The sequence below is a fragment of the Pagrus major genome, chromosome 21 (assembly GCF_040436345.1).
Source record: "Pagrus major chromosome 21, Pma_NU_1.0".
NCBI lineage: Eukaryota > Metazoa > Chordata > Actinopteri > Spariformes > Sparidae > Pagrus > Pagrus major.
The window spans coordinates 17,408,558-17,431,476 of NC_133235.1; the positions used below are offsets into that span (position 1 = coordinate 17,408,558).

A 22,919-nucleotide genomic window follows, 5' to 3' on the forward strand; every position below is an offset into this window, starting at 1 on the left:
GTGTGACTTTATCAGGAGGGAGCCAGAAGACCCCTGATGAGGATGAGGGAATTTGTTTAGAAGGTCCAGATAGAGATAAAGCAATCACATTTGAAAGGGTATGCTAGCAATGCCAAAAACAATGCTTTCATATACAGTATATCAGAAAAATGTGTTAATGTATCAAAAAAACATCTTAATTTCAGGAGTTCAAGAAGCTTTATGAATACTTCAGTGAACGGGTATTAGATGCACTGGTCAAAGCAACCAAGTTATCTCTGGAGACCCTGAAAAGGAGGATTTTTGGAACAAAGTAAGTATGTCTATTTTTGTTTGAATGTTAAAGAGGCCAATATCTAAGAGTACCGATATGATCTCTTACAGAACAACGTTAAATTGGAATTTAAGCACACAGAAGTCAAAGATGGTGTCGCTAATAAGATCTGAAGTCCAGCTGGTTATACCCAATGTGGTGAGTTTCTGCTATTCATTAGCAATCTATAATTCCTTGCCAATTGTCTTACACAAAAAAAATATGTCTGATATTTGTCGTCATCAGGTAATGAGTCCCACTGTGAATGAGATCCAACAGGCCATAAATCAGCTAATCGACCTTGTGTTGGGAGTTAGCAAGGGTGTTGTGTGGAAGCGGGAGTACAGTCATGATGGCACAAAAAACAAAGGTAAGTCATTGCACACATGGAAAGAAAACCTGAAAGTCGTGATAAGAAGTTGACAGGAAAGTTATGTATGTCCTAAATTGTATGAATCTTTTTTAAACACCAGTAGTATATGATGTTAGTTTAAGTTGATTAAGTTGTTTATTTGTAGTTCTCTTGGTTTTCAGTCAGTTGTTATCAGTTTTCTGACATCGCCAATAGCAGTCAAAGCTGTGCATTGCTCTTAAAAAAGCCCTTTTTCATTTGATGTGGTAAGATTGCCATGGAAAAATTCTAGTTATTTTTGTCTATTTGCCCACGATCTCAAAGATGGAGAAAAAAAGAACTTCCATCACAGAGTTGTTGAACACAGGGACATCGAAAAGGCTGTCGTCATTCTGAAATCAGCGATCAGCTCCCAGAGAAGAGAAGCAACTGATGTTCTCAAGCACTTTGATCGTTTCAGAGTGATCTGGGATGAGAACAGGGAACTAAAAGTCAAGGTTTGACTTCCTGCTCACATAACATGTTTTGAGTTTTAGACAGAAAATTTATTTTTTTCCTGTAATAATGACATCATGATTATCTTCACTTTTAAAAGGAATTCATGGACAGCAGTCCGTCCTTGAGCCAGATCGAATCTGAAATCCAGCACTATAACTCAGTTGAACAAGAAATTGATGATATCAAACCCATTATTGTTTTGGGATCTGCTGAATTGTCCACAGGTAAGGTAGCCGTAATTAAAAAACATGAGAATTAAATGAAATGGTACAGCACAAAGCCAGAGGAAGTAGCTAAAGCTTTAGAGTTTTCCACTACTGCAGTTGGAAGAAGCTGTGTTGGGAAGTACTACATTTTGAACTGATGATGGTGCTAGATGACAAGGAAGGGTTTGAGAACTGTGTGCATTAGAGGGCAGATTCTTCACTAAATTGTATCTCTTGTACACAGAGCCATTGAAGAAGTCCTTGAGGATTGAGACCAAAGCCTGGCAGAAACTGTTGTGCCAGCACCTGAAGGAGGAGTATAAGAAGAAAATGATTGACACCAGCATACATATGAACAAATACTTTGCACAACTATCTCATCCTGTGGCTAATCTGGAAGATGTGCGTCATGCCATGGCAGCCCTGTCAAAGCTACGGGATGTTGAAGTACAAACTGATATGACATTGATATCCATTGAGGTATGAATAGACAATAATCAGATATAGTGTGCAAGTGTAATCCATAACTTCACTGATTATGTGACAGTGTACAGATCAGAAATAGCATTGCTTTTTCAAAAAAAAACAACAAAAAAAACCGTTGCATTGGTGAGGGCATTTGGCCAAAGGTACCAGTGACATATGATCCAGGAAGTTCTAGTATAAGATGTGATTCGAGGCCTCAAATACGAAACTCACTGAAATAAATAGATACATTCTAATCAAGTAGCAGTCCCAATGGGATCCACAGACAGAATTTAAACTTTTGTTAGGTTTCCTAACATAGAATGTGGCGAATCTTGGTGAAATCTTGTGTGTGATTCTGACTGATAAGGATGAGAACAAAATTGGGAGTTAGGCATTGTGGAAGTTAAGAAAAATGCCATGAATCGAGGAAATTGCTTGTTTCAGTGAAAGTTATCAGAGACTGTATGCAGAGATTGTGTTTTCCATCACCATCAAATTATGGTCCATATACTCTGTCTGAAATTTTTATAGTCATACGTATGACGATATCACACTTAGTTTAGGAACATTTTTCACTTTCATTTGAAGACATATATACATTTTCCATCTTAAGGGAGCTCTGCAGTTTTTTTCATGGGGCTGTCAAATAACCATCTCATTATTATATTTTATTTTGCAGGAAGCCTTTGAAATTTTGACTAAATATGAAGCAGAGGTGACCAAAAGAGAAGCAGAGGGGGTCTACAATCTGAGGCATTTCTTCACAAAGCTTCAGTGTAAAGCTGTGAGTGTAATCATTAAATGTATGATTCTGTTTGCTTTGGTATTTTATAATGTCTTTTCCCATAACTTATCTGTGATATTGGTTTTTGATCCCTGAATATCCCAGAGATCACTGCAAAATGAGCTTGTTCGTATGCAGCCCAAGTTCAAACAAAACCTTCTGGAGGGTGTTGCCATTTTCCAAAATAATGTTAACACTTTTATGGAACAATATGATTCAGTAAGTAATCTGTAAATCTTATGTAATTATCATCAGTGTTTTTAAGCAGTAAATTTAAATGAATGTATTAATCCGCTTTTGTACAATTTTGTTTTTAGGAAGGCCCCATGGTCGATGGAATAGCTCCCCAAGAAGCCAGCTGCAGGCTCCAGATCTGTCAGGTACCACTGCCAATTAACTAAACAGGATTCTATAAACTCGATGTTGGATGCATGAAAACATGTAGAAAAGTCATATACAGCATGCAGTATGTGGCACACTAAAGACATTTCAGTTTTAGGTTAAGATTTATTGAAATTGTAAAAACTATTTTTTTCCCAGATCCTCTACAGACTTTATTTTGTTAGATCAAGTCACATAGGTTTAAAAGAAAAAATGAAGAGAAACAACTACCCAATCTGGGTATCGGAATCATATCCTGAGTTCTCCGTACCAAAAACTACTTCTGATTTATAATTTCCTTCCTTACTGTCAACTAACTATCTATAGTACCCCACCTCTGAAGGGAGCCCTTGTAAAAAAGTATATGTAACTTTGCTTCATATAATCAGCATCTTATTTTTCTCTTTCATATTTAATATATGATTTTTTATTTTTTTTGCTCAGGCTAGATTTGAAGAACTGTGGAGACATTTCAACACATATACCTCTGGGGAGCAGCTTCTTGGCTTGCCAGTCACAGAGTATGACTGTCTACACAAGAAAAAGTGCGTTACCGCTCTTCAAACGCTTACCAGAGCAACAGAATTTTTTATCAATACTTAGTTATTGGGTTAATTTTTATGGTATTTTATATTGTGTTCCAACTAATAGACCTATAATTTCCTATCATTACCTCAGAAAAGAGCTTGACTTGCTACGGAAACTCTATGGCCTGTATGATGCTGTGATGAGTAAGATTAGTGGGTACTATGGCATTCTGTGGACAGATGTGGATATTGAGAAGATCAATGCAGAACTTTTGGAATTTCAAAACAGGTAATTCAAGTATTCGTGCTAATTTTCCCCACCTTACTGTTACGAACAATTATATGTGCATTGTAATTTTTCTTTGTATGATTCATTACAACTTGGCTTTTAGGTAGGCGTGTGTCAATAGAAAAACTTCCTTGTACAACCGTCTTGCCAAAACCTAATAAAATAATATCTCTATAATTACTGAAAAAAGGTAAAAGTAGTTAAATGTAAGTAGTAAAAATTAAAACTATTGTTGTTCATCAATGACGATCCCTATTTTTAGGTGCCGGACGCTACCCAAAGGACTGAAGGACTGGCAAGCCTTTCTAGACCTGAAGAGGACAATTGATGATTTCAATGAGTCATGCCCTCTGCTTGAGATGATGGCAAACAAATCTATGATGAGGAGGCACTGGGACCACATCACAGACCTGACCGGGCACCAGTTTGAGGTGGAGTCTAGTACCGTCACACTGCAGAACATCATGGAAGCACCTCTGCTGAAGTACAAGGACGAAGTTGAGGTTTGTTAGCAGTTTGGATGCTGTGGTTAAAAAAATGCCGTAATTATTTGCCACAATATTTTATCTTAAAAATTTGTCCAGACTCCTGAACTTGGCTTCTGTTGTTGCATTTGTACTGTAGGACATCTGCATATCGGCTGTGAAGGAGAAGGATATTGAGGCCAAGTTGTTGCAAGTGAAAGAAGTGTGGTCCGGCCAGATCCTGACCTTGATGACATTCAAGAATAGAGGTGAACTGATGCTTAAAGGGGCAGAGACTGCAGAGATCCTCGTCATCCTGGAGGATAGTTTGATGGTGCTGGGGTCACTGCTGAGCAACAGGTACAATAGAGCAAACAGTGGCTTCTAATTATTAACAAATAAGATTTCGAAACATTGACAAAAATTAATAATAAACACCAGTAAGAGAGACACTGCTATAAGACTGATGTGACTATGACTGATGATTCAAAGAGGGAAAAAAAGTATTGATGCAGATAATTTTGACGCCATTTATTCAAGGTATCCTTTTAGATTGTGCTCACACAATGTCTTGTGCTGTCTTTGTCTGCCTTTTACAGATACAGTGCCTACTACAAAGCAGAGATCCAGGATTGGGTCTCCAAGCTTTCAACATCATCTGATGTCATTGAACAGTGGGTTATTGTGCAAAACCTTTGGATCTATTTGGAGGCTGTGTTTGTTGGGGGTGACATTGCCAAAGACCTGCCACAGGTAGAGTCAATGCTTTTTATCTTTATGTTCTGAAAATAACAAGCTCTTTCTTAGCAAAACACAAAAACACTTAATATTTCCCAATGCAGGAAGCAAAGCGATTTCAGAACATCGACAAGTCCTGGATTACTGTCATGCAGCAAGCCCAAAAAGTTCCAAATGTGGTAGAGTGCTGTGTGGGTGATCCAATTCTGGGACAGCTTCTACCAGATCTTCAGAATCAGCTGGAGTTCTGTCAAAAATCTCTTGCAGGGTAAAGCTTTGTCAACATGTTTTTGAAGTTAATTACATTTTGTTTGAATCATTTGTGGGACTACAAGTATTGGTCTAAGTACTCATCTAGGTAGTTCTACCTTGTTCGTGCATTTTATAACTATTTTAATTTCCCAACCTCCTCTAATTTTCCTACCTATCTTTCTAAACCAAAACACTGAGAATAATGTTTTCCATTCAAGCATTGTCATCAAAACTATTTACTAATAATTTATTTTTCTGTTTAATTTTGGTTACTCCTCACTTCTTATAAATTCTTTGGAGCAAAAACAAAAGATTGTCCACAATGACATAACCCCCTAGCTTTCCTGCTGCAATTGATGGAGACAGTGTGTATAGTGAAGATTATATGATCTAACTCAACAGGTACCTTGAGAAAAAGAGGCTCCTGTTTCCACGGTTCTTCTTTGTGTCTGATCCATCCCTCCTGGAAATTCTTGGACAAGCCAGTGATTCTCACACAATTCAGGTTAGAACCTTAATTGTCTATGAAAAAAGTAAAAAAATAAATAAATACATGTTAAGTGTAAAAAGGAATCATAGTACCTCTGCCAAGGAGTTGGTGTTTTCTGTCTGGGTCTTAGCAGATATATCAAAAACTTGCCAAAATATTTCAAGGAAATTTAGTGGGTTCAAGGTCAAGGAGGAGACTAGGATGTAACCCAGGTACATATAATGACAGGATTACTTAACATTGTGAGAGAGGAAATTGTATTTTCTGATGAACTGCTGCACTTTTTAGATGGAAAAACATTTGGCACTAGATTGTTGTGACACAATTTCTGCTGATTATAAGAGGTAATCTGTTATAGAAACATTTTGATTTCCTGAATGTGATTGGTAAAACTAATTTAAGGCACCATTATTTTTTCAGTCACATCTTCTTGGAGTGTTTGACAATGTTAACGAAGCAGAGTTTCATGCAACAGACTATGACAAGATTTTGGCTGTTATTTCACAAGAGGGAGAGAAACTACCGGTATGTAATATTGATTACATTCACAGATTGTAATTTAAATGTAATCTAAGTGCATTTGCGTATTAAAAATATATTATGGAATTGCATTTGTTTCTCTTAATGTAAAGGACTTTGTTGCAGCTGGCCTGCAGGTGTTTCATGTGTTTTGTTTGAAGAAAAACTATCTCAAAATGTCTTGAGTAAATGTACAAAGTTGTTTTCCTGCATTGACCACAAGTATAGTATAATATAGTAAATGTGTGTTTGTGGTTTCAGCTGAACAGTCCTGTCATGGCACAGGGACCAGTGGAGCTCTGGCTCAGGGAGTTGCTGTTACAACAGCAGGCCTCATTACACTCTGTTATCAAAGCATCAGATATAGAGATCAGCGATGAAGAAGACTTCGATCTTCTCTCTTTCCTCAACAAGTTCCAAGCACAGGTCAAAAGACTGTTGTGTGGCTGTCAGTAAAAATGTTTAATAAGTTTATTGTTGTCATGGTTAGTGGCATCCTAATACCTTTCTAATAGATATCAGGTCAGCAACAGGCTACTAACATCACAACTAATATTTAATTATATTAGGTTGTACTTTCAGGTCACATTTAGATAATTTTAGAAATACATCTTTTCATCCATTGTTTTGTTCTTATTTTTTCAGGTGGGATTGCTAGGAATCCAGATGCTTTGGACAAGAGATGCAGAAGAGGCACTGCAAAATGCTGAAGATGACAGGGAGATTATGCCTTTTACCAAAAAGACATTTCTAAATATGCTCACCACGCTCATTAAACAAACTACCTATGACCTGAGCAAATTTGACAGAGTGAAATATGAGACGCTCGTCACAATCCATGTGCACCAGAGTGATATCTTTAATGATCTAGTAAGTTCTTTGGAAAATTTTGTTATTGTTCCTTTAATATTGTTGACTGGCTGTCATTGTCATTTATGCAAGACATTCAGATTGTCATCATACTTTCTCCTCAGGTAAAAAAGCGTATAAAATCTGTCAGTGACTTTGAATGGCTGAAGCAGAGCAGATTTTACTTCAAGGAAGACCTGGATAAGGTCATTGTGTCTATTACTAATGTGGACTTCATTTATCAAAATGAGTTCCTGGGCTGCACCGACCGTCTGGTAATCACCCCTCTGACTGACAGGCAAGTGAAGAGGAATTTTATTTTGTTACTTGATAATTGAAGTTACTTTTTACACTGTGTCAAATACACAAGTTGAATTGGAAAACTGCTTTTTATCTTCAGGTGTTATATCACACTGTCCCAGGCTCTGGGCATGAGCATGGGAGGAGCTCCTGCAGGGCCAGCTGGCACTGGGAAGACTGAAACCACTAAAGACATGGGTCGCTGCCTCGGCAAGTATGTGGTGGTGTTCAACTGCTCAGACCAGATGGACTTCAGAGGACTTGGCAGGATATACAAAGGTATCCAAGGCAATGAAACAACACATCCAACAGTGTGATGTATAACTTCAGTTATCTCATTATATATGTTTTTTTCAGGTCTTGCACAGTCTGGGTCCTGGGGCTGCTTTGATGAGTTCAACAGAATCGATCTGCCAGTGCTTTCTGTTGCTGCTCAGCAGATCTACATTGTTCTGATGGCACGCAAGAAACACAAAAGCACTTTCATCTTTACTGATGGAGACTGTGTGGATCTGAATCCAGAGTTCGGCCTGTTTATCACAATGGTAGGATACACAAATGTACAGAAATCTTACAAGAAACACCTTAAAATTAGGTAGAAATATGAATTAGACACTGGTTAATGTGTTGTCCCCCCATGTCTAGAATCCTGGATATGCTGGTCGCCAGGAACTTCCTGAAAACTTAAAAGTGCAATTCAGGACAGTGTCGATGATGGTACCAGACCGGCAGGTGGGTCAAGGCTACTTTTGCTGGAGAGTAATCTTTTTCCTTTAGTTGAAGTCTTTACAGATCTAACTTCTTCATTGTTGTCTTTGGCAGATCATCATGAGAGTTAAGCTAGCCAGTTGTGGATTCAATGAGAATGTCATCTTAGCCCAGAAATTCTTTGTGCTTTATAAACTGTGTGAAGAACAACTTACAAAACAGGTGAGAATCTTGTGACAGGTATTATGTGAATGGTTATTGACCCACTGACACACAATCTCTGCTCTTTGTCAGGTTCACTATGACTTTGGTCTGAGGAACATCCTGTCTGTGTTAAGAACACTGGGGGCCAGTAAAAGAGCACGACCTGATGACACAGAGTCTAGCATTGTCATGAGAGTGCTGCGTGACATGAATCTTTCTAAACTGGTATGACAGGAACTTAGTGTTAACTATGGGGGTAATATAATACATTTTGGAGGTATTTTACTGTGTTGGCAGTTACTGTGTATGTGAATCTGTCTGTCTGTTTCAGGTGGATGAGGATGAGCCCCTCTTCCTTAGTCTGATCAATGACCTATTCCCTGGTATTCAGCTGGATGGGAGCACATATGTTGAACTTCAAGCTGCTGTTGCTCATCAAGTTGAGCTTGCTGGTATTGTCAACCACCAACCATGGAACCTTAAGCTGGTTCAGGTACCTAAAGACATCTTTGTCTGCGTGTAAAGCTCCTGTTGTGCTTTGTGTCTTATAAAGTTACTGTTTGGATCATACCTTACTGATATCTCACTGTCACTATCAGCTTTATGAGGCTTCCCGAGTGCGCCATGGCTTGATGACTTTGGGTCCAAGTGGAGCTGGGAAGACCACGGTCATCAACATTCTAATGCGAGCTTTGACTGAATGTGGAACACCACACAGGGAGATGCGCATGAACCCCAAAGCAATCACTGCACCACAGATGTTTGGTCGTCTTGACGCAGCCACTAATGATTGGACTGATGGGATTTTTTCCACTCTGTGGAGGAGGACACTTAAAGCCAAGAAAGGTTTGTAAGACAATGTTTAGTGCACATTCAAACTAATTTTTCTTAGTTCATGTCACAAATTGCTTTGATAAAAATGTTCTTACACTACTCAAAACACCTCATTGGATTAAATATTATATATCTCGAATATATTTAATAAATATATATACCAAATCTGACATTAGCATATGAATGGTTGATACCTATGAGTATGAGGGATTCCACCTGTAAAAATTCAAGGGCTGTCATAACAACATAAGGAGTAACTGAAAATGTGGAAGAGAATTTGAAAAATATGACGGTTTTGAAATGTTTAGGGGAGTCTATATGGATCGTGCTCGATGGCCCTGTGGATGCCATATGGATTGAGAACCTCAACTCTGTGCTGGATGATAACAAAACACTGACCCTGGCTAATGGTGACCGTATCACCATGTCTCCAGTCTGCAAGCTGGTGTTTGAGGTGCACAACATGGATAATGCCTCCCCTGCTACTGTGTCCCGTGTGGGTATGGTCTTCATGAGCTCCTCCGCTCTCAGCTGGCAACCCATACTCCAGGTACAAATGTTTTTTTAATCATCAAAGGAGAAAGTGTTTGCAGAAAAGAGAACAATGAAGGGCTTTAGTGGAGCATGTGCTTTATTTTTGTTGTAGGGATGGGCACACAAGCGCAAAGCAAGTGAGGCAGAGAGCATCATTGGTTTATACGACAGGATATTTGAGGACGCTTACTTGTATGTAAAGCAGAATCTTAAACCCAAAATGGAGCTTTTGGAGTGCAACTATATAATGCAGGTATGTGGGTATGTGTCGATTCAGGGATTTGATGATTGCTCTAACAGGCTGGCCATACTGAATGTGTGAGTAGTGCATGCAGATGAACCCTAACCCTAACCCTAACCCTGAATATGATCCACCCTCAGTCTGTGAATCTGCTGGAGGGTCTCATCCCAACCAAAGAGACAGGGGGCTTGGTCGATAGCAAATACCTGGAACGCCTTTTTGTCTTCTGCCTGATGTGGAGCCTGGGAGCCCTTTTGGAGTTAGAGGACAGGGACAAACTGGAGGCTTACATCAGAGCTCATGAAAGCTGCATTGATATACCTCAGACACAGTCTGGAGAGACTATGTTTGAGTACATGGTCAACCCAAACGGTACACTCAGTTACATCACAAATTACTACATTAAATAATACCTCTTTGCTGCCTTTTTTCTGGTTTTCAAGTGAGAGTTTGAAGGACTGTTTTATTGTGGGTTAAGACTACATGTATGGCAACTTCTGTTTCAGGTGAATGGTGTCATTGGAATAACCATGTTGGGGAGTATGTATATCCTACTGCCCATGTACCGGACTATGCCTCCATTCTTGTGCCAAATGTTGATAACACAAGAACTTCTTTTCTGCTGGAGACTATTGCCAAACAACGCAAGGTGATCCTGTCTGCTTTTTAAAATAATAAGTAATTACTATTGTTCATCATAAACCGAATTTACTTTTTTTACTTTAGGGTATGTCTGAAAGATGAATATTGTATCTATAGGCTGTACTGCTTATTGGTGAACAAGGGACTGCAAAGACGGTGATGATAAAGGGCTACACAAAAAAATACGATCCTGAGACAGACCTGTCTAAGTCCCTGAACTTCTCGTCTGCAACAGAACCAATAATGTTTCAGGTAGAAACTTATGATGTTATGTATGCATGGATTTGTGCAATTTGAGTCTGCCATTTATTGCAAAAGCCAAAAGCCTTTTTTTACCAATTACAGCGAACAGTGGAAAGCTATATTGAGAAAAGAATTGGAAGCACCTATGGACCCCCAGGGGGACGCAGGATGACAATCTTCATTGATGACATCAACATGCCTATTGTCAATGAATGGGGAGATCAGGTGTTTACTGTATATATAACAGGATTATTCTTATATAGATTTCCGATCATATGTTCAGTCTAAGTAACCTCTGTATCTATAGATCACCAATGAGATAGTACGCCAGATGATGGAAACGAGTGGCATGTACAATGTGGACAAACCAGGAGACTTCACCACTATTGTGGACGTACAGATAGTAGCTGCCATGATTCACCCTGGTGGTGGGAGAAACGACATACCGCAAAGACTGAAGAGACAGTTTACGATTTTCAACTGCACTCTGCCATCCAACACCTCCATTGATAAGATCTTTGGTAGCTGTCTCTGAAATGATTAATTTTTCTGCTTACTGTAGGTATGAAACACTTGAATTATTCTTTTATTTTCATTTTGCAGGCATAATTGGCTGTGGATATTTCGATACATGCAGGAATTTCAGCCCTGAGATTTCAGATATGGTGAAGGGTCTTGTGTCTGCTGGAAGGATTTTATGGCAGTGGACAAAGGTAATCCACCTGAAAGATTGTGTGAAGTTAATTGTAGATATATGTTTTTTAATAAACCAGTGATCTAATTTGATCATTTCACATTGAAGGCAAAAATGCTTCCTACACCATCCAAGTTCCACTACATCTTTAATTTGAGAGACTTATCCAGGATCTGGCAAGGAATGTTAAACATTAAGGCAGAGGAGTGTAATGATGTCCCCACTCTCTTGGCCCTTTTCAAGAGTGAATGCACAAGGGTGATTGCTGACAGGTACACTGCTTAAATACTGTAAATATCCTTCTAAGTGCAGCAAAAATGGCAAAAAGGTGAACTGATACATTGTTTTGCAATAGGTTTGTTTGCTCCGAGGACAGAGAGTGGTTTGAGAAGAATGTGGGTCATGTGATTCAAGAGCATGTTGACCCCAACCTTGTCCCAGAGCTTCATCCTGAACCATACTTTGTGGACTTCCTGCAAGATGCTCCTGAGCCCACTGGAGAAGAAGATGATGATGCCTGTTTTGATGCCCCCAAAATTTATGAACTGGTATGAACTTGGTATTTAGACAATTATTTGATATTTGTACTGTAGATGTAGACAGCTGTCACCATCATCTGAGCCAGCTAACATTCTTCCAGGTGCCAAATTTGGAGTTCTTATCAGAGAAGCTGATGATGTATCAGACCCAGCACAATGAGAACATAAGAGGCTCGATCCTAGATCTAGTTTTCTTCACGGATGCCATGACTCATCTTGTCAAGGTCAGAATAAAAGCCAATCTAACTGACGTACATCCTGTACAGTAAGCTATAAATAATTCTGATTTATTTGAGATTTGCCTTACAGATCTCACGTGTCATTCGAACTGACAATGGTAATGCCCTGCTTGTGGGGGTTGGAGGATCAGGGAAACAGAGCCTGACTCGCCTGGCCTCATACATAGCTGGATACAGCATCTTCCAGATCACATTGACAAGGTAAACACAAAAAGTAATCATAATAAAACTGCTGTCAAGGTAAGTGAGGCACCTTGGAAGAGAGTGGGCATATGTTAAGGAGATTAGGTGGTAGATAAGGTTAAAACTTGAACAAGTCTCTATGTATATTTTGCATTTGTTTGTAAAATATTTGAAGAAAGGCTATTGGTGTGGTTATTATGTATTACATGAACCCACGTCCTGTTGGTATTTTAGATTCATGTTTCCAAAATTGTACATTTGTATCAGTCATTGTTTTAGTATATTTACAGGAGGATATACAGGACATACTACAGGCTTGTTTCTAACATTGCTTTGTTTGTTTTCTCATCAGAACATACAACATAAGTAATTTCATGGATGACCTGAAACTGTTGTATAAAACAGCTGGAGCTGAGGGAAAAGGCATCACCTTCATCTTTACAGATAATGACATAAAAGATGAAGCCTTCCTTGAGTACCTTAACAATATTCTTTCTTCTGGAGAGGTGAGGACTTCACATGAACAGACCATTGTTTAATGTCTTGAAAGCCATGTCCTGATTACTTCTCTGTAAATTAACTATGTGCAGGTCTCCAACCTTTTTGCAAAAGATGAGATCCAAGAGATCACCCAGAACCTGATCTCTGTGATGAAAAAGGAGTTTCCTCGTATTCCACCAACTTTTGACAATCTTTATGACTACTTCATATCACGCTCCAGAAAGAATCTGCATGTAGTTCTTTGCTTCTCACCAGTAGGTTAAGAGTTTGTATATAAAATACCCATAAGCTTAAAGGTATTCAGATACTTTGTTTATTACTACCTACTGTATTTTCATACTTCAGGATCCTGTATTTGTTCATGTATGCTTATTTTGAACTGTTTTATTACACATGAACCCCTGCATAATCGAATATTCTCATTTGAGATGGATTGTATTTTCTCTCCTTGATAGGTGGGGCAGAAGTTTCGCTCCAGATCTCTGAAGTTTCCAGGGTTAATTTCTGGCTGCACCATGGACTGGTTCACCCCTTGGCCCAATGAGGCTCTGGTGGCTGTGTCCAACTATTTGTTATCAGAGTTTCCAATGGTTTGCTCTCCCGATGTGAAAGCTTCTTTGGTGTCCACCATGGGTACATACCATGACAAAGTATCTGAAACCTGTGAAAGCTACTTTGAAAGGTACAACATGCACCTCTAAGTTTACAGTTTTGCAGTTTAATTATTTATATCCAGATATTCTCAAGTTTTTTGTCTTGAGACATACATTAATTTAAAGTTGATGCTGTTTCGTCTTTCAGGTTCCGAAGAAGAACCCATGTCACCCCTAAATCCTACCTCTCATTTATTAATGGTTACAAAACACTGTACGCTGAGAAGCACAACTATATCAACACGCTAGCAGAACGCATGAATTTGGGTAAGGATACTTAGCAGCAAGGCTTTGACATGCTACAAAAGATTGCATGCATGGGCAACTTTGCCACATCTACAGAGGGAAAGGATTTTTAAAGGTGTTAATGATTTCCAGGTTTGGCCAAACTGATGGAGGCTAGTAAGTCTGTTGCTCAACTATCCAAAGATCTTCAAGTCAAGGAAAAAGAACTGGCTATAGCATCTGCCAAAGCTGACAAGGTAACTAATAGTACAGCCTCCCATGAACCTACACAAGATAAGCATGTATAGATTTTTGAAATCAGAATGAAGTGACATAAAGACAGACATATTGTTGTAGCAAGTATGGCACATATTGGCCATGGCAAAAAATAAAATAAGGTCATTAATTGGTTAAAGGCAGTTATGCAAATCATTTTCATGGTAGTATGAATATCTGCCCCTGGTTAAATGACAACAGCTCATGGACATAATGACATACTGTATGTGATACTATTTATTATGCGACACATGTTCTGTTGCGTTCACATAGGTGGTGGCAGAGGTGACAGTCATTGCTGAAGCTGCTACCATTGTGAAGAATGAGGTGCAGGTTGTGAAGGATAAAGCCCAGAAAATTGTGGATGGAATTGGTAAAGAGAAAGCTATTGCTGAGGAGAAACTAGAGGCTGCCAAACCAGCTTTAGAAGAGGCTGAAGCTGCACTGAATGTGAGATTTGTGTAACTTGAACATATTTGTGTATTTACACCATAGTGTGTACAGTGCATGACAAAATTTACCCTAAAATTTTAACAGACCGTCACTTCAGGTGATATTGCCACTGTGAGAAAATTGGCCAAGCCTCCACATCTGATCATGAGGATTATGGACTGCTGCCTGCTTTTATTCCAAAAGAAGTTGGACACTGTCCGTATTGATCCAGATCTACAGTGTATTAAGCCATCATGGGCAGAGGCACTAAAGGTAACAAAATACATTTGTATTCAATTTCAATGGGATACTGCTCCAAGTACTCAGAACCAGCACACTGAGTGCTTTCTGTGGACCTATATAAAGAGATATGACTATTGTCTGTGCGAAAGTTCCAATACACATGTTCTGTTGTGTTGATAATACTAACAGTGATAATAATAATAATCAACATTATGAAGTTACTAATGGTTCCCTTCTATCACATTTTCCCTCCCTCTTAAGCTTATTAGTGGCACTGGTTTTATGACGTCCCTCAAGACGTTTCCAAAGGAGAAAATTAATGAGGAAATGGTTGAACTGCTGCAGACGTACTTTGACATGGAAGATTACACAATGGAAAATGCCAAGAAAGTATGTGGTAGTGTAGCTGGTCTGCTAGCATGGACCAAGGCTATGGCCACCTTCTTTGGCATCAACAAAGAAGTGTTGCCACTCAAGGTAAAGTTCATCTGCATCATTGAAGCTAATCATATTTTCTATATTTATCAGGCATAGTAGACTATTGTACTTAATAAAATGGGAACAGATGTTAAGTTTTAAGCCTAGAGTGTTCATGTCCATTTTAGGCGAATAGTGCAGGAATTGTAGTTATAGATTCCATTGTAGACACAAATATTATAATGATAAAATGCTTCTTCTTGATTGACTTCTTTTATATGCCATCTGCTGTGCACCATTGTTTTGTGAACTTCAATATTATTTGTTTGTTTATAGGCTAACCTAGTCGTTCAGGAAGGACGGCTGAAGGTGGCTAATAATAAGCTAGGCAAGGCTGAGGCTCAGCTGGCTGAAAAGCAAGCAGAGTTTGACAAAGTCAAGGCCAAATGTGATGCTGCTATGAAAGAGAAAAAGGTGTGGTTCAACCTTATTAACATATTTCATATTGAATCACCTTTAACCTGGAAATTGAAATTGTGTGTCACTTATAAGATCATGTTTTTTAGGACTTGTTGGATGACGCTGAGATGTGTAGGAATAAAATGCAGGCTGCATCTGCACTTATTGATGGACTCAGTGGAGAAAAAGTTCGCTGGATAGAACAAAGCAAAGAATTTAAATCACAGATCAACAGGTAGGTTACAAAGAAAAACTGAATTTACCATTTAAAAATAATATTTCCAAAGTATGCATCAATTTTAGGGGACATTCATTTTTCTGATTGGGACTGGCTTATTCAGGGAGATTTGCAATTTATATTGAGTATGAAAGTATTGAAATGAGTTCATCTCCTTTTTTTCTTGGCAGACTTGTGGGTGATGTGCTTCAGCTCACTGGCTTCTTATCTTACTGTGGGCCGTTCAACCAGAGTTTCCGTGATATGCTGTTGAAAAAGACCTGGGAGGCTGAGCTCAGGAAACATAAAATCCCTTTTACAGAAAAGCTCAACCTCATTTCTGCCTTGGTGGATCCTCCTACTGTAAGACCAAAATCTAATTTTAATTTATCTCACTATTAGCTCCACATGAAGTCATTCATGTGATGAAACACATTCACACTTCTATTTATATTTAAGATAAGTGAGTGGAACCTTCAAGGACTCCCAGCAGATGACTTATCTGTGCAGAATGGCATCATCGTCACAAAGGCTACAAGATATCCCCTCCTCATCGATCCCCAGACTCAGGGAAAGGCTTGGATTAAGGAAAAAGAAAAGGCTAATTCATTCCAAGTACATAGGGAAATGCAATGGAATTGTGCCATTTTCACACAAATAAGATGTTTGGGGTCATTTGGTACGGAATAATCTGTTATCTATCTTTCAGGTGACATCACTGAATCACAAATTCTTTCGCACTCATTTGGAAGACTGTCTTTCCTTGGGTCGCCCACTGCTTATTGAAGATGTGTATGAGGATCTGGACCCTGCCCTTGACAATGTCCTTGAGAAAAACTTCATCAAATCTGGGACCAGCTTCAAGGTAATCTGCTGTAGTGCCCACTTAAACTCAAAAATACTACTGTAAAATGTGTCCTCTCTTAAATACTTGGATTTGTCTTTTGTAGGTCAAAGTGGGGGACAAAGAAGTAAATGTGATGGATGGCTTCCAACTCTATATAACCACCAAACTGCCTAATCCCGCATACACCCCAGAAGTCAGTGCCAAGACATCCATCATTGATTTCACTGTAAACATGAAGGGCCTTGAGAACCAGCTACTCGGTCGTGTCGTCCTTGAAGAGAAACATGCAAGTGTCTCTTTTTTCCATGGTGTACTAAACACGTTTTCTTAACTTGGATTTATTATAAGTGATAAATAATTAAATGGCTGCAACAGCTGTAACAAGGTCAGCCCATGACCCAGCAACGTATGTTAGGGGCATCATGTGGCAGCTTCCCAATGGAGTCTGTTGTGTCAGGCTAGCTGAATACATTATTGTGCTTTTAGCTGAAGTTTTGTTGTGCTAAGTTATGAGTTTTTATAATTCTTGTAACAGGAACTAGAAGCAAAAAGACTAAAGCTAATTGAGGATGTAACTGCCAATAAGAGAAAGATGCAGGAATTGGAGGACAACTTGCTGTACAAACTCAGCAGCACAAAAGGTACAAAAGTTTCTGTTCTAGGTCAATGCCGGTTTCTTCAAGGCCATATGTGTAACGTTTTTATACATTTCTAAAAATAAAAAAGTGTTTCTGTTTGTGTTATCAAAGGTTCCTTGGTTGATGATGACTCCATGATCGGCATTTTGAGTACAACTAAGAAAACTGCTGCTGAAGTTAGTGCAAAGCTCAGTGTTGCAGCAGATGCAGAGGAAAAGATTAAAAAAGCTCAAGCAGAATATCGTCCGGTTGCCTCCCGAGGCAGCATCCTTTACTTCCTCATCACAGAGATGAGCATGGTCAATGTCATGTACCAGACGTCCCTGGGTCAGTTCCTCAAAATCTTTGACCTGTCACTGGCAAGGTATGGTTTCATTAAAACTGGTTTAATGTATGTCTGAACAATCTTGGGGTTATTTGGAGGATGAAGCATTGGACTGCAATAGCGTATCTTATGTCCCACACTGGAGTATGTTAAATATTAACTCTGAGTTAAATTAAACCAACCCTGGCTTGGTTAGTCTAATAACCAGCAACTTTGTGATATAGTACTCTTCACCTGTACTTTGTCCACTTGCACACCGTCTTTGTCTCTATCACTCCTCTGTTTACAATTCTAATTTGCATGAATATGCTTTTGCAGGTCCGAGAAGTCCTCTAAAACTCAGAAGCGAATTGCAAACATCATTGAATATCTGACTTATGAGGTGTTTAGATACACAGTGAGAGGCCTGTATGAAAACCACAAGTTCATCTTCACACTCTTGCTCACCCTCAAGATTGACTTACAGAATAACAAAATCGAGCATAACAAATTTCAGATTCTTATTAAAGGTAAGATAATTATCTCTGCCTTTTAATTAAATGCTTCTTTTATAGCATCTTATGACGTAACAACTTCTTTGAATATACAAACAGGTGGTGCAGCTCTTGACCTGAAGACATGCCCTCCAAAGCCATTCAGTTGGATCCTGGATATGGTCTGGCTAAACTTGGTGGAACTTAGCAAATTGCCACAGTTCACTAACATCATAAAACAGGTGATCTTAAGTTCAATGGATCATAAATCTGAATCATCCGTTAAAGTTTCCTTAGTTTTTACTATTAATATATTTTGAAGGTGTCTCAAAGTGGGAAACCCTGGAAAGCATGGGTCGATCTTGATGCCCCAGAGGAGGGTGTCATACCAGATGAATACAATGCCCTTGATGTCTTCCATAAACTTCTGCTAATAAGGTTGGATCCTACTGCCACTAATGTTGCTTATGTTATGTGTTCAAATACAGTATGACATAGAATACAATATTCTAACAAGCTGTTTCTTTCACAGGTCCTGGTGCCCTGACCGTACCTTGTCTCAGGCCAGAAAGTATGTTGGAGAGGCCATGGGCTTGAGGTTTGCTGAGCCAGTCATTTTGAACCTTCACAGCACATGGGGGGAGAGCGACCCTCGCACCCCTCTAATTTGCTTCCTCTCTATGGGCTCAGATCCTACTGAACAAATTGAAGCACTTGCTAAGACACTTGAACTTGGTGAGCTTTACTGCCCTTTTAAACAGAGAACTTTTATAAGCTTCGCATCTTAACCTTGAGAAATCCTCCATGTGCTGCATGTTGTGATCCCATCACATTGTCATGTCTTTTAGAATGCAGAGCTATATCCATGGGGCAAGGTCAAGAGGTGCATGCAAGGAAGCTTGTTCAGACATCAATGACACACGTGTGTATTCGAAGTTAAGTTGTACGTTGTAAAAATGGTTAAAGTGATTTAAAGTGATAGCTGACAATGTTTCCTTGTCTGTTTTCTGTATGTGTAGGGAGGCTGGGTCCTTCTGCAAAATTGCCACCTGGGCCTGGAGTTTATGGATGAGTTGTTAGAAACTATCACAACTGCAGAAACCACGCATGATACTTTCAGGGTGTGGATCACCACAGAACCACACAATCTATTCTCCATAACACTCCTACAGGTGAGACTTCATAAAGCTTTTATGTAAGGTGTTGAATAAATCCATTACTTCATGAATCACTTTACTTCTTGACCCAACCTTTACAAATGCTGTGGTGAAATTAGATACATGTACAAGCTTAGAGTTGAAGTAGCATTTTTTCTCACCTCTTCACCTTCAGTCTTCTATCAAGTTTACCAACGATCCACCTCAGGGAGTGCGTGCTGGTTTGAAACGAACATTTGCAGGAATTTCACAGAACCAGCTAGAAGTCAGTAACCTTCCCCAGTGGAAGCCCATTCTGTACAGTGTGGCCTTTCTCCACACTGCTGTGCAGGTACTGTCCATTCCAAGGTCACTGAAATTCATCTGATAGCCAATTTGATTGAGTCATTTTTTAAAATGTAAAACATGCCAGTGAGTTCACAGCAGTAAATCCATGATTGTGTTTTTCTAATAACATTGAGTTTATTTTATGTGTATTCATGTGTTTCATTGCTTCCTTTTTTCTTTTTTTTCTTTTTTTTTAGGAACGCCGCAAATTTGGACCACTGGGTTGGAACATACCATATGAGTTCAACTCTGCTGATTTCACTGCAAGTGTTGAGTTTGTTGAGAAACACTTAGATGATTGTGGTCCCAAGAAGGTGAGGATTCTGCAAAAGCGATTTAACTATAAAGATTTTCTCATTATTTCCCCTCACTTATCATGTGCTTTTTTCCGCCTCAGGATGTGTCATGGGTAACTGTGCGATACATGCTAGCGGAAGTGCAATATGGAGGAAGGGTTACAGATGACTATGACAAACGTCTACTCAATTGTTTTGCACGCGTAATAATCACATTTTTGTGTTTATCCATATGTTACATCTTCTTGATCAGTCTATTTTTGTTATTTGTTCCAGTAAATGTGAATGGGTGTTCCTCATTACAGGTGTGGTTCAGTAAAGAGATGTTTAACCCATCGTTTTGCTTCTACACGGGCTACAAAATTCCAGTGTGCAAGACAGTAAAGCAGTACATGAAACACATTGAGAGCTTACCCATTATGGATTCACCCCAAGCATTGGGGCTACATCCTAATGCTGATATCACGTAAGAACCCATTAACCTAAACTATTAATGATACAGATACTGTGCTTATAATGTGCGATATTACGATGTGTAATTATAATGTGTAACTGATTATAGCATTCATGCTTTGGTTCGATGTTTAATAGGTATCAAACAAACACATCTGCTGAGGTGCTTGACACAATCACAAATATCCAGCCCAAGGAAGGTGGAGGGGGATCAGGAGACACTCGGGAGTCAATTGTTTACAATATGGCGAAAGACATGTTGGACAAACTGCCCCCGTATTATGTGCCACATGAGGTCAGTTTGTTGGATCATCATTGTTTCAGTCAACAATTCGTGCACCAACTGAAATCTAAACTCTGCACCTCTTATGGGTTAAGGTCAAAGCCAGGCTGTTGAAGATGGGAGTTCTGAACCCAATGAACATCTTCTTACGTCAGGAGGTGGATCGAATGCAAAGGATCATCAGTGTGGTGCGGATTAGTCTGACTGACCTGAAGCTGGCCATTGATGGTACTATCATAATGAGCGAGGTGAGATTACTGATTAATCACATTTACTCACTCTTAAACACCAGCGCTGTTTGTTTGCTCACTTCAGTAGATGTGTGTAATTCCGTTCCAACCTTTTTTTTCAACAAGTTATATTGACTGAATTTTTCCATATTGCATTACTGAAATGTTTCATTTTTAATGTTAAGTGCAAAAATCTGTTTATTTCCTTAAGAATATGATGATTAAACTAGCTGTGTAACTACTGCTCTGTACTGGACTCCTAGAACCTCCGTGATGCCCTGGACAATATTTTTGATGCCCGTGTACCAAACCTGTGGAGGAAAATCTCCTGGGAGTCATCCACACTGGGCTTTTGGTTCACAGAGCTTCTAGAGAGAAACAAACAGTTCCATAGCTGGGTGTTTGAAGGAAGACCCAAAACTTTTTGGATGACAGGCTTCTTCAACCCACAGGGTGAGTAACTTTTCTTTTTTCAGAGTAAGGTATTATAAAATGTACTACAAAGGACTTTTAGCTGGTTATGATTTATGAATTTAAAGAAAAATAAATGAATCCCAACAGATTCATTTCAGTTGATTGAAACATTTTGAGTTTGTCAGTGGTAAGATGTGTTAAAATGGAGATCTCCAGTCATCATCAGTTGGGGCTGTTTGATATCAGACTCATGCTGTCTTTCCTGGGGGATGTTTGCAGGGTTTCTAACAGCTATGAGACAAGAAGTAACAAGGGCAAACAAAGGCTGGGCTCTGGACACAGTCACCCTGCATAACAAAGTACTGAAGCAGACAAAGGAGGAAATCACTGCCTCGCCTACAGTAAGTCAAAAAATACAGATAAATATAAATAATATATCAATCTCAAATTCAACCTCCACTTACATAAATGATAAACTTTGTGTCAGACATTGCACTAAGCACGACTGTCTTCTTGTTTTGATTTTGAGACAAGTGAACAATTGAAGTTTATTCTGTCACTGACTATCTTTCTCAACAGGAGGGAGTTTATGTTTATGGTCTTTACCTGGATGGCGCTAGCTGGGACAGGAAGCACACCCATCTCATCGAGTCCTCACCCAAAGTGCTTTTCACACCCTTGCCTGCCATACACATGTTTGCCGTCAACTCCACTGCCCCGGTGGATCCTAAGCTGTATGTCTGCCCCATCTACAAGAAACCAAGGCGCACAGACCTGAATTACATCACAGCAGTGGTGTTACCTACCATCCAGTCACCAGACCATTGGATTTTGCGTGGGGTTGCCCTGCTCTGCGACATCAAATGATAGATAGTTGCATGTGTATGTTAATGTGTAAAATCACTAAAAGGAAAAATAAATGATTTTAAATGTCTGATCACTACCACACTGCTGAAATACTTCAATCAGAAAGGTCTGAAAGCTGTGGGTAAATCTAGTCATGCCATTAATATCAACACTTCTTTAATTTTGATTGATTAATTCATTGTCTGACATTAGAGGCTTGACAATTATATTCTGGAGGAGGTACCATTCATGTAAGCATCACTACAGTTAAGATACTGGTCTTTGAGAATATCATTTTAAATATGAATTGACTTGCATGTATTTTGCATTTAGGTCAATCACATATTCATGCAACCCTATCTTAACATGTGGACATCCTCCTTTATAAATCACACCTGGAAGAATCAAGTCATGAACCTCAGTGCAATGTAGAATAGAATATTCAACACTATCCATTTACTTCCAAAGTTGGTAACTTCATGGCTTCCACCTCCTCACCATCGTAATTCAAAAACGGTCCTCAAAGTACATTAAAACCTAATGTGTAAAAAAATTCAGCAGTCTCAAACTAAGAATGACAGTGAAAAAACTCACAAACAAGAATGAAAGAGGGAAATTGGCAGAGATTCATGCACACACTGTAGAAGCAGTGTGAGCAGTCAGACCAGCTGGATCCTGGACCACTGTACAAGTTAAGGTAACATAACAATCAGACAAACTGTCAATACATAACCCCA

At 39.1% G+C, this 22,919-nt stretch overlaps 1 protein-coding gene across 1 annotated transcript in view; it reads left to right on the forward strand.

The window, feature by feature from the left end:
• LOC141017209 (dynein axonemal heavy chain 8-like) overlaps positions 1 to 22,279 on the forward strand; it is a 29,040-nt gene extending 6,761 nt beyond the window's left edge. Inside the window, 71 exon segments of the mRNA XM_073491859.1 lie at positions 16 to 98; positions 186 to 296; positions 395 to 451; positions 539 to 662; positions 969 to 1,141; positions 1,240 to 1,366; positions 1,593 to 1,828; positions 2,496 to 2,600; positions 2,706 to 2,819; positions 2,918 to 2,980; positions 3,426 to 3,526; positions 3,660 to 3,797; positions 4,060 to 4,300; positions 4,422 to 4,621; positions 4,861 to 5,014; positions 5,104 to 5,267; positions 5,654 to 5,756; positions 6,162 to 6,266; positions 6,522 to 6,686; positions 6,906 to 7,130; positions 7,235 to 7,407; positions 7,510 to 7,688; positions 7,767 to 7,954; positions 8,055 to 8,141; positions 8,232 to 8,339; positions 8,412 to 8,546; positions 8,653 to 8,814; positions 8,921 to 9,167; positions 9,464 to 9,705; positions 9,802 to 9,942; positions 10,071 to 10,302; positions 10,437 to 10,579; positions 10,690 to 10,824; positions 10,918 to 11,040; positions 11,123 to 11,336; positions 11,419 to 11,528; positions 11,618 to 11,781; positions 11,865 to 12,057; positions 12,150 to 12,272; positions 12,358 to 12,488; positions 12,823 to 12,976; positions 13,061 to 13,225; positions 13,427 to 13,653; positions 13,773 to 13,891; positions 14,003 to 14,106; positions 14,399 to 14,575; positions 14,663 to 14,830; positions 15,062 to 15,277; positions 15,554 to 15,691; positions 15,784 to 15,911; positions 16,085 to 16,256; positions 16,353 to 16,508; positions 16,603 to 16,758; positions 16,844 to 17,026; positions 17,276 to 17,381; positions 17,490 to 17,742; positions 18,022 to 18,212; positions 18,297 to 18,418; positions 18,499 to 18,614; positions 18,709 to 18,911; positions 19,025 to 19,098; positions 19,196 to 19,348; positions 19,509 to 19,664; positions 19,858 to 19,974; positions 20,058 to 20,159; positions 20,262 to 20,422; positions 20,548 to 20,704; positions 20,788 to 20,940; positions 21,186 to 21,375; positions 21,616 to 21,737; positions 21,916 to 22,279. Of these exon segments, the coding sequence (XP_073347960.1) occupies positions 16 to 98; positions 186 to 296; positions 395 to 451; positions 539 to 662; positions 969 to 1,141; positions 1,240 to 1,366; positions 1,593 to 1,828; positions 2,496 to 2,600; positions 2,706 to 2,819; positions 2,918 to 2,980; positions 3,426 to 3,526; positions 3,660 to 3,797; positions 4,060 to 4,300; positions 4,422 to 4,621; positions 4,861 to 5,014; positions 5,104 to 5,267; positions 5,654 to 5,756; positions 6,162 to 6,266; positions 6,522 to 6,686; positions 6,906 to 7,130; positions 7,235 to 7,407; positions 7,510 to 7,688; positions 7,767 to 7,954; positions 8,055 to 8,141; positions 8,232 to 8,339; positions 8,412 to 8,546; positions 8,653 to 8,814; positions 8,921 to 9,167; positions 9,464 to 9,705; positions 9,802 to 9,942; positions 10,071 to 10,302; positions 10,437 to 10,579; positions 10,690 to 10,824; positions 10,918 to 11,040; positions 11,123 to 11,336; positions 11,419 to 11,528; positions 11,618 to 11,781; positions 11,865 to 12,057; positions 12,150 to 12,272; positions 12,358 to 12,488; positions 12,823 to 12,976; positions 13,061 to 13,225; positions 13,427 to 13,653; positions 13,773 to 13,891; positions 14,003 to 14,106; positions 14,399 to 14,575; positions 14,663 to 14,830; positions 15,062 to 15,277; positions 15,554 to 15,691; positions 15,784 to 15,911; positions 16,085 to 16,256; positions 16,353 to 16,508; positions 16,603 to 16,758; positions 16,844 to 17,026; positions 17,276 to 17,381; positions 17,490 to 17,742; positions 18,022 to 18,212; positions 18,297 to 18,418; positions 18,499 to 18,614; positions 18,709 to 18,911; positions 19,025 to 19,098; positions 19,196 to 19,348; positions 19,509 to 19,664; positions 19,858 to 19,974; positions 20,058 to 20,159; positions 20,262 to 20,422; positions 20,548 to 20,704; positions 20,788 to 20,940; positions 21,186 to 21,375; positions 21,616 to 21,737; positions 21,916 to 22,203 (10,946 nt within the window). The 3' untranslated portion in view covers positions 22,204 to 22,279.
• The last annotated feature ends 640 nt before the right edge of the window (positions 22,280 to 22,919 follow it).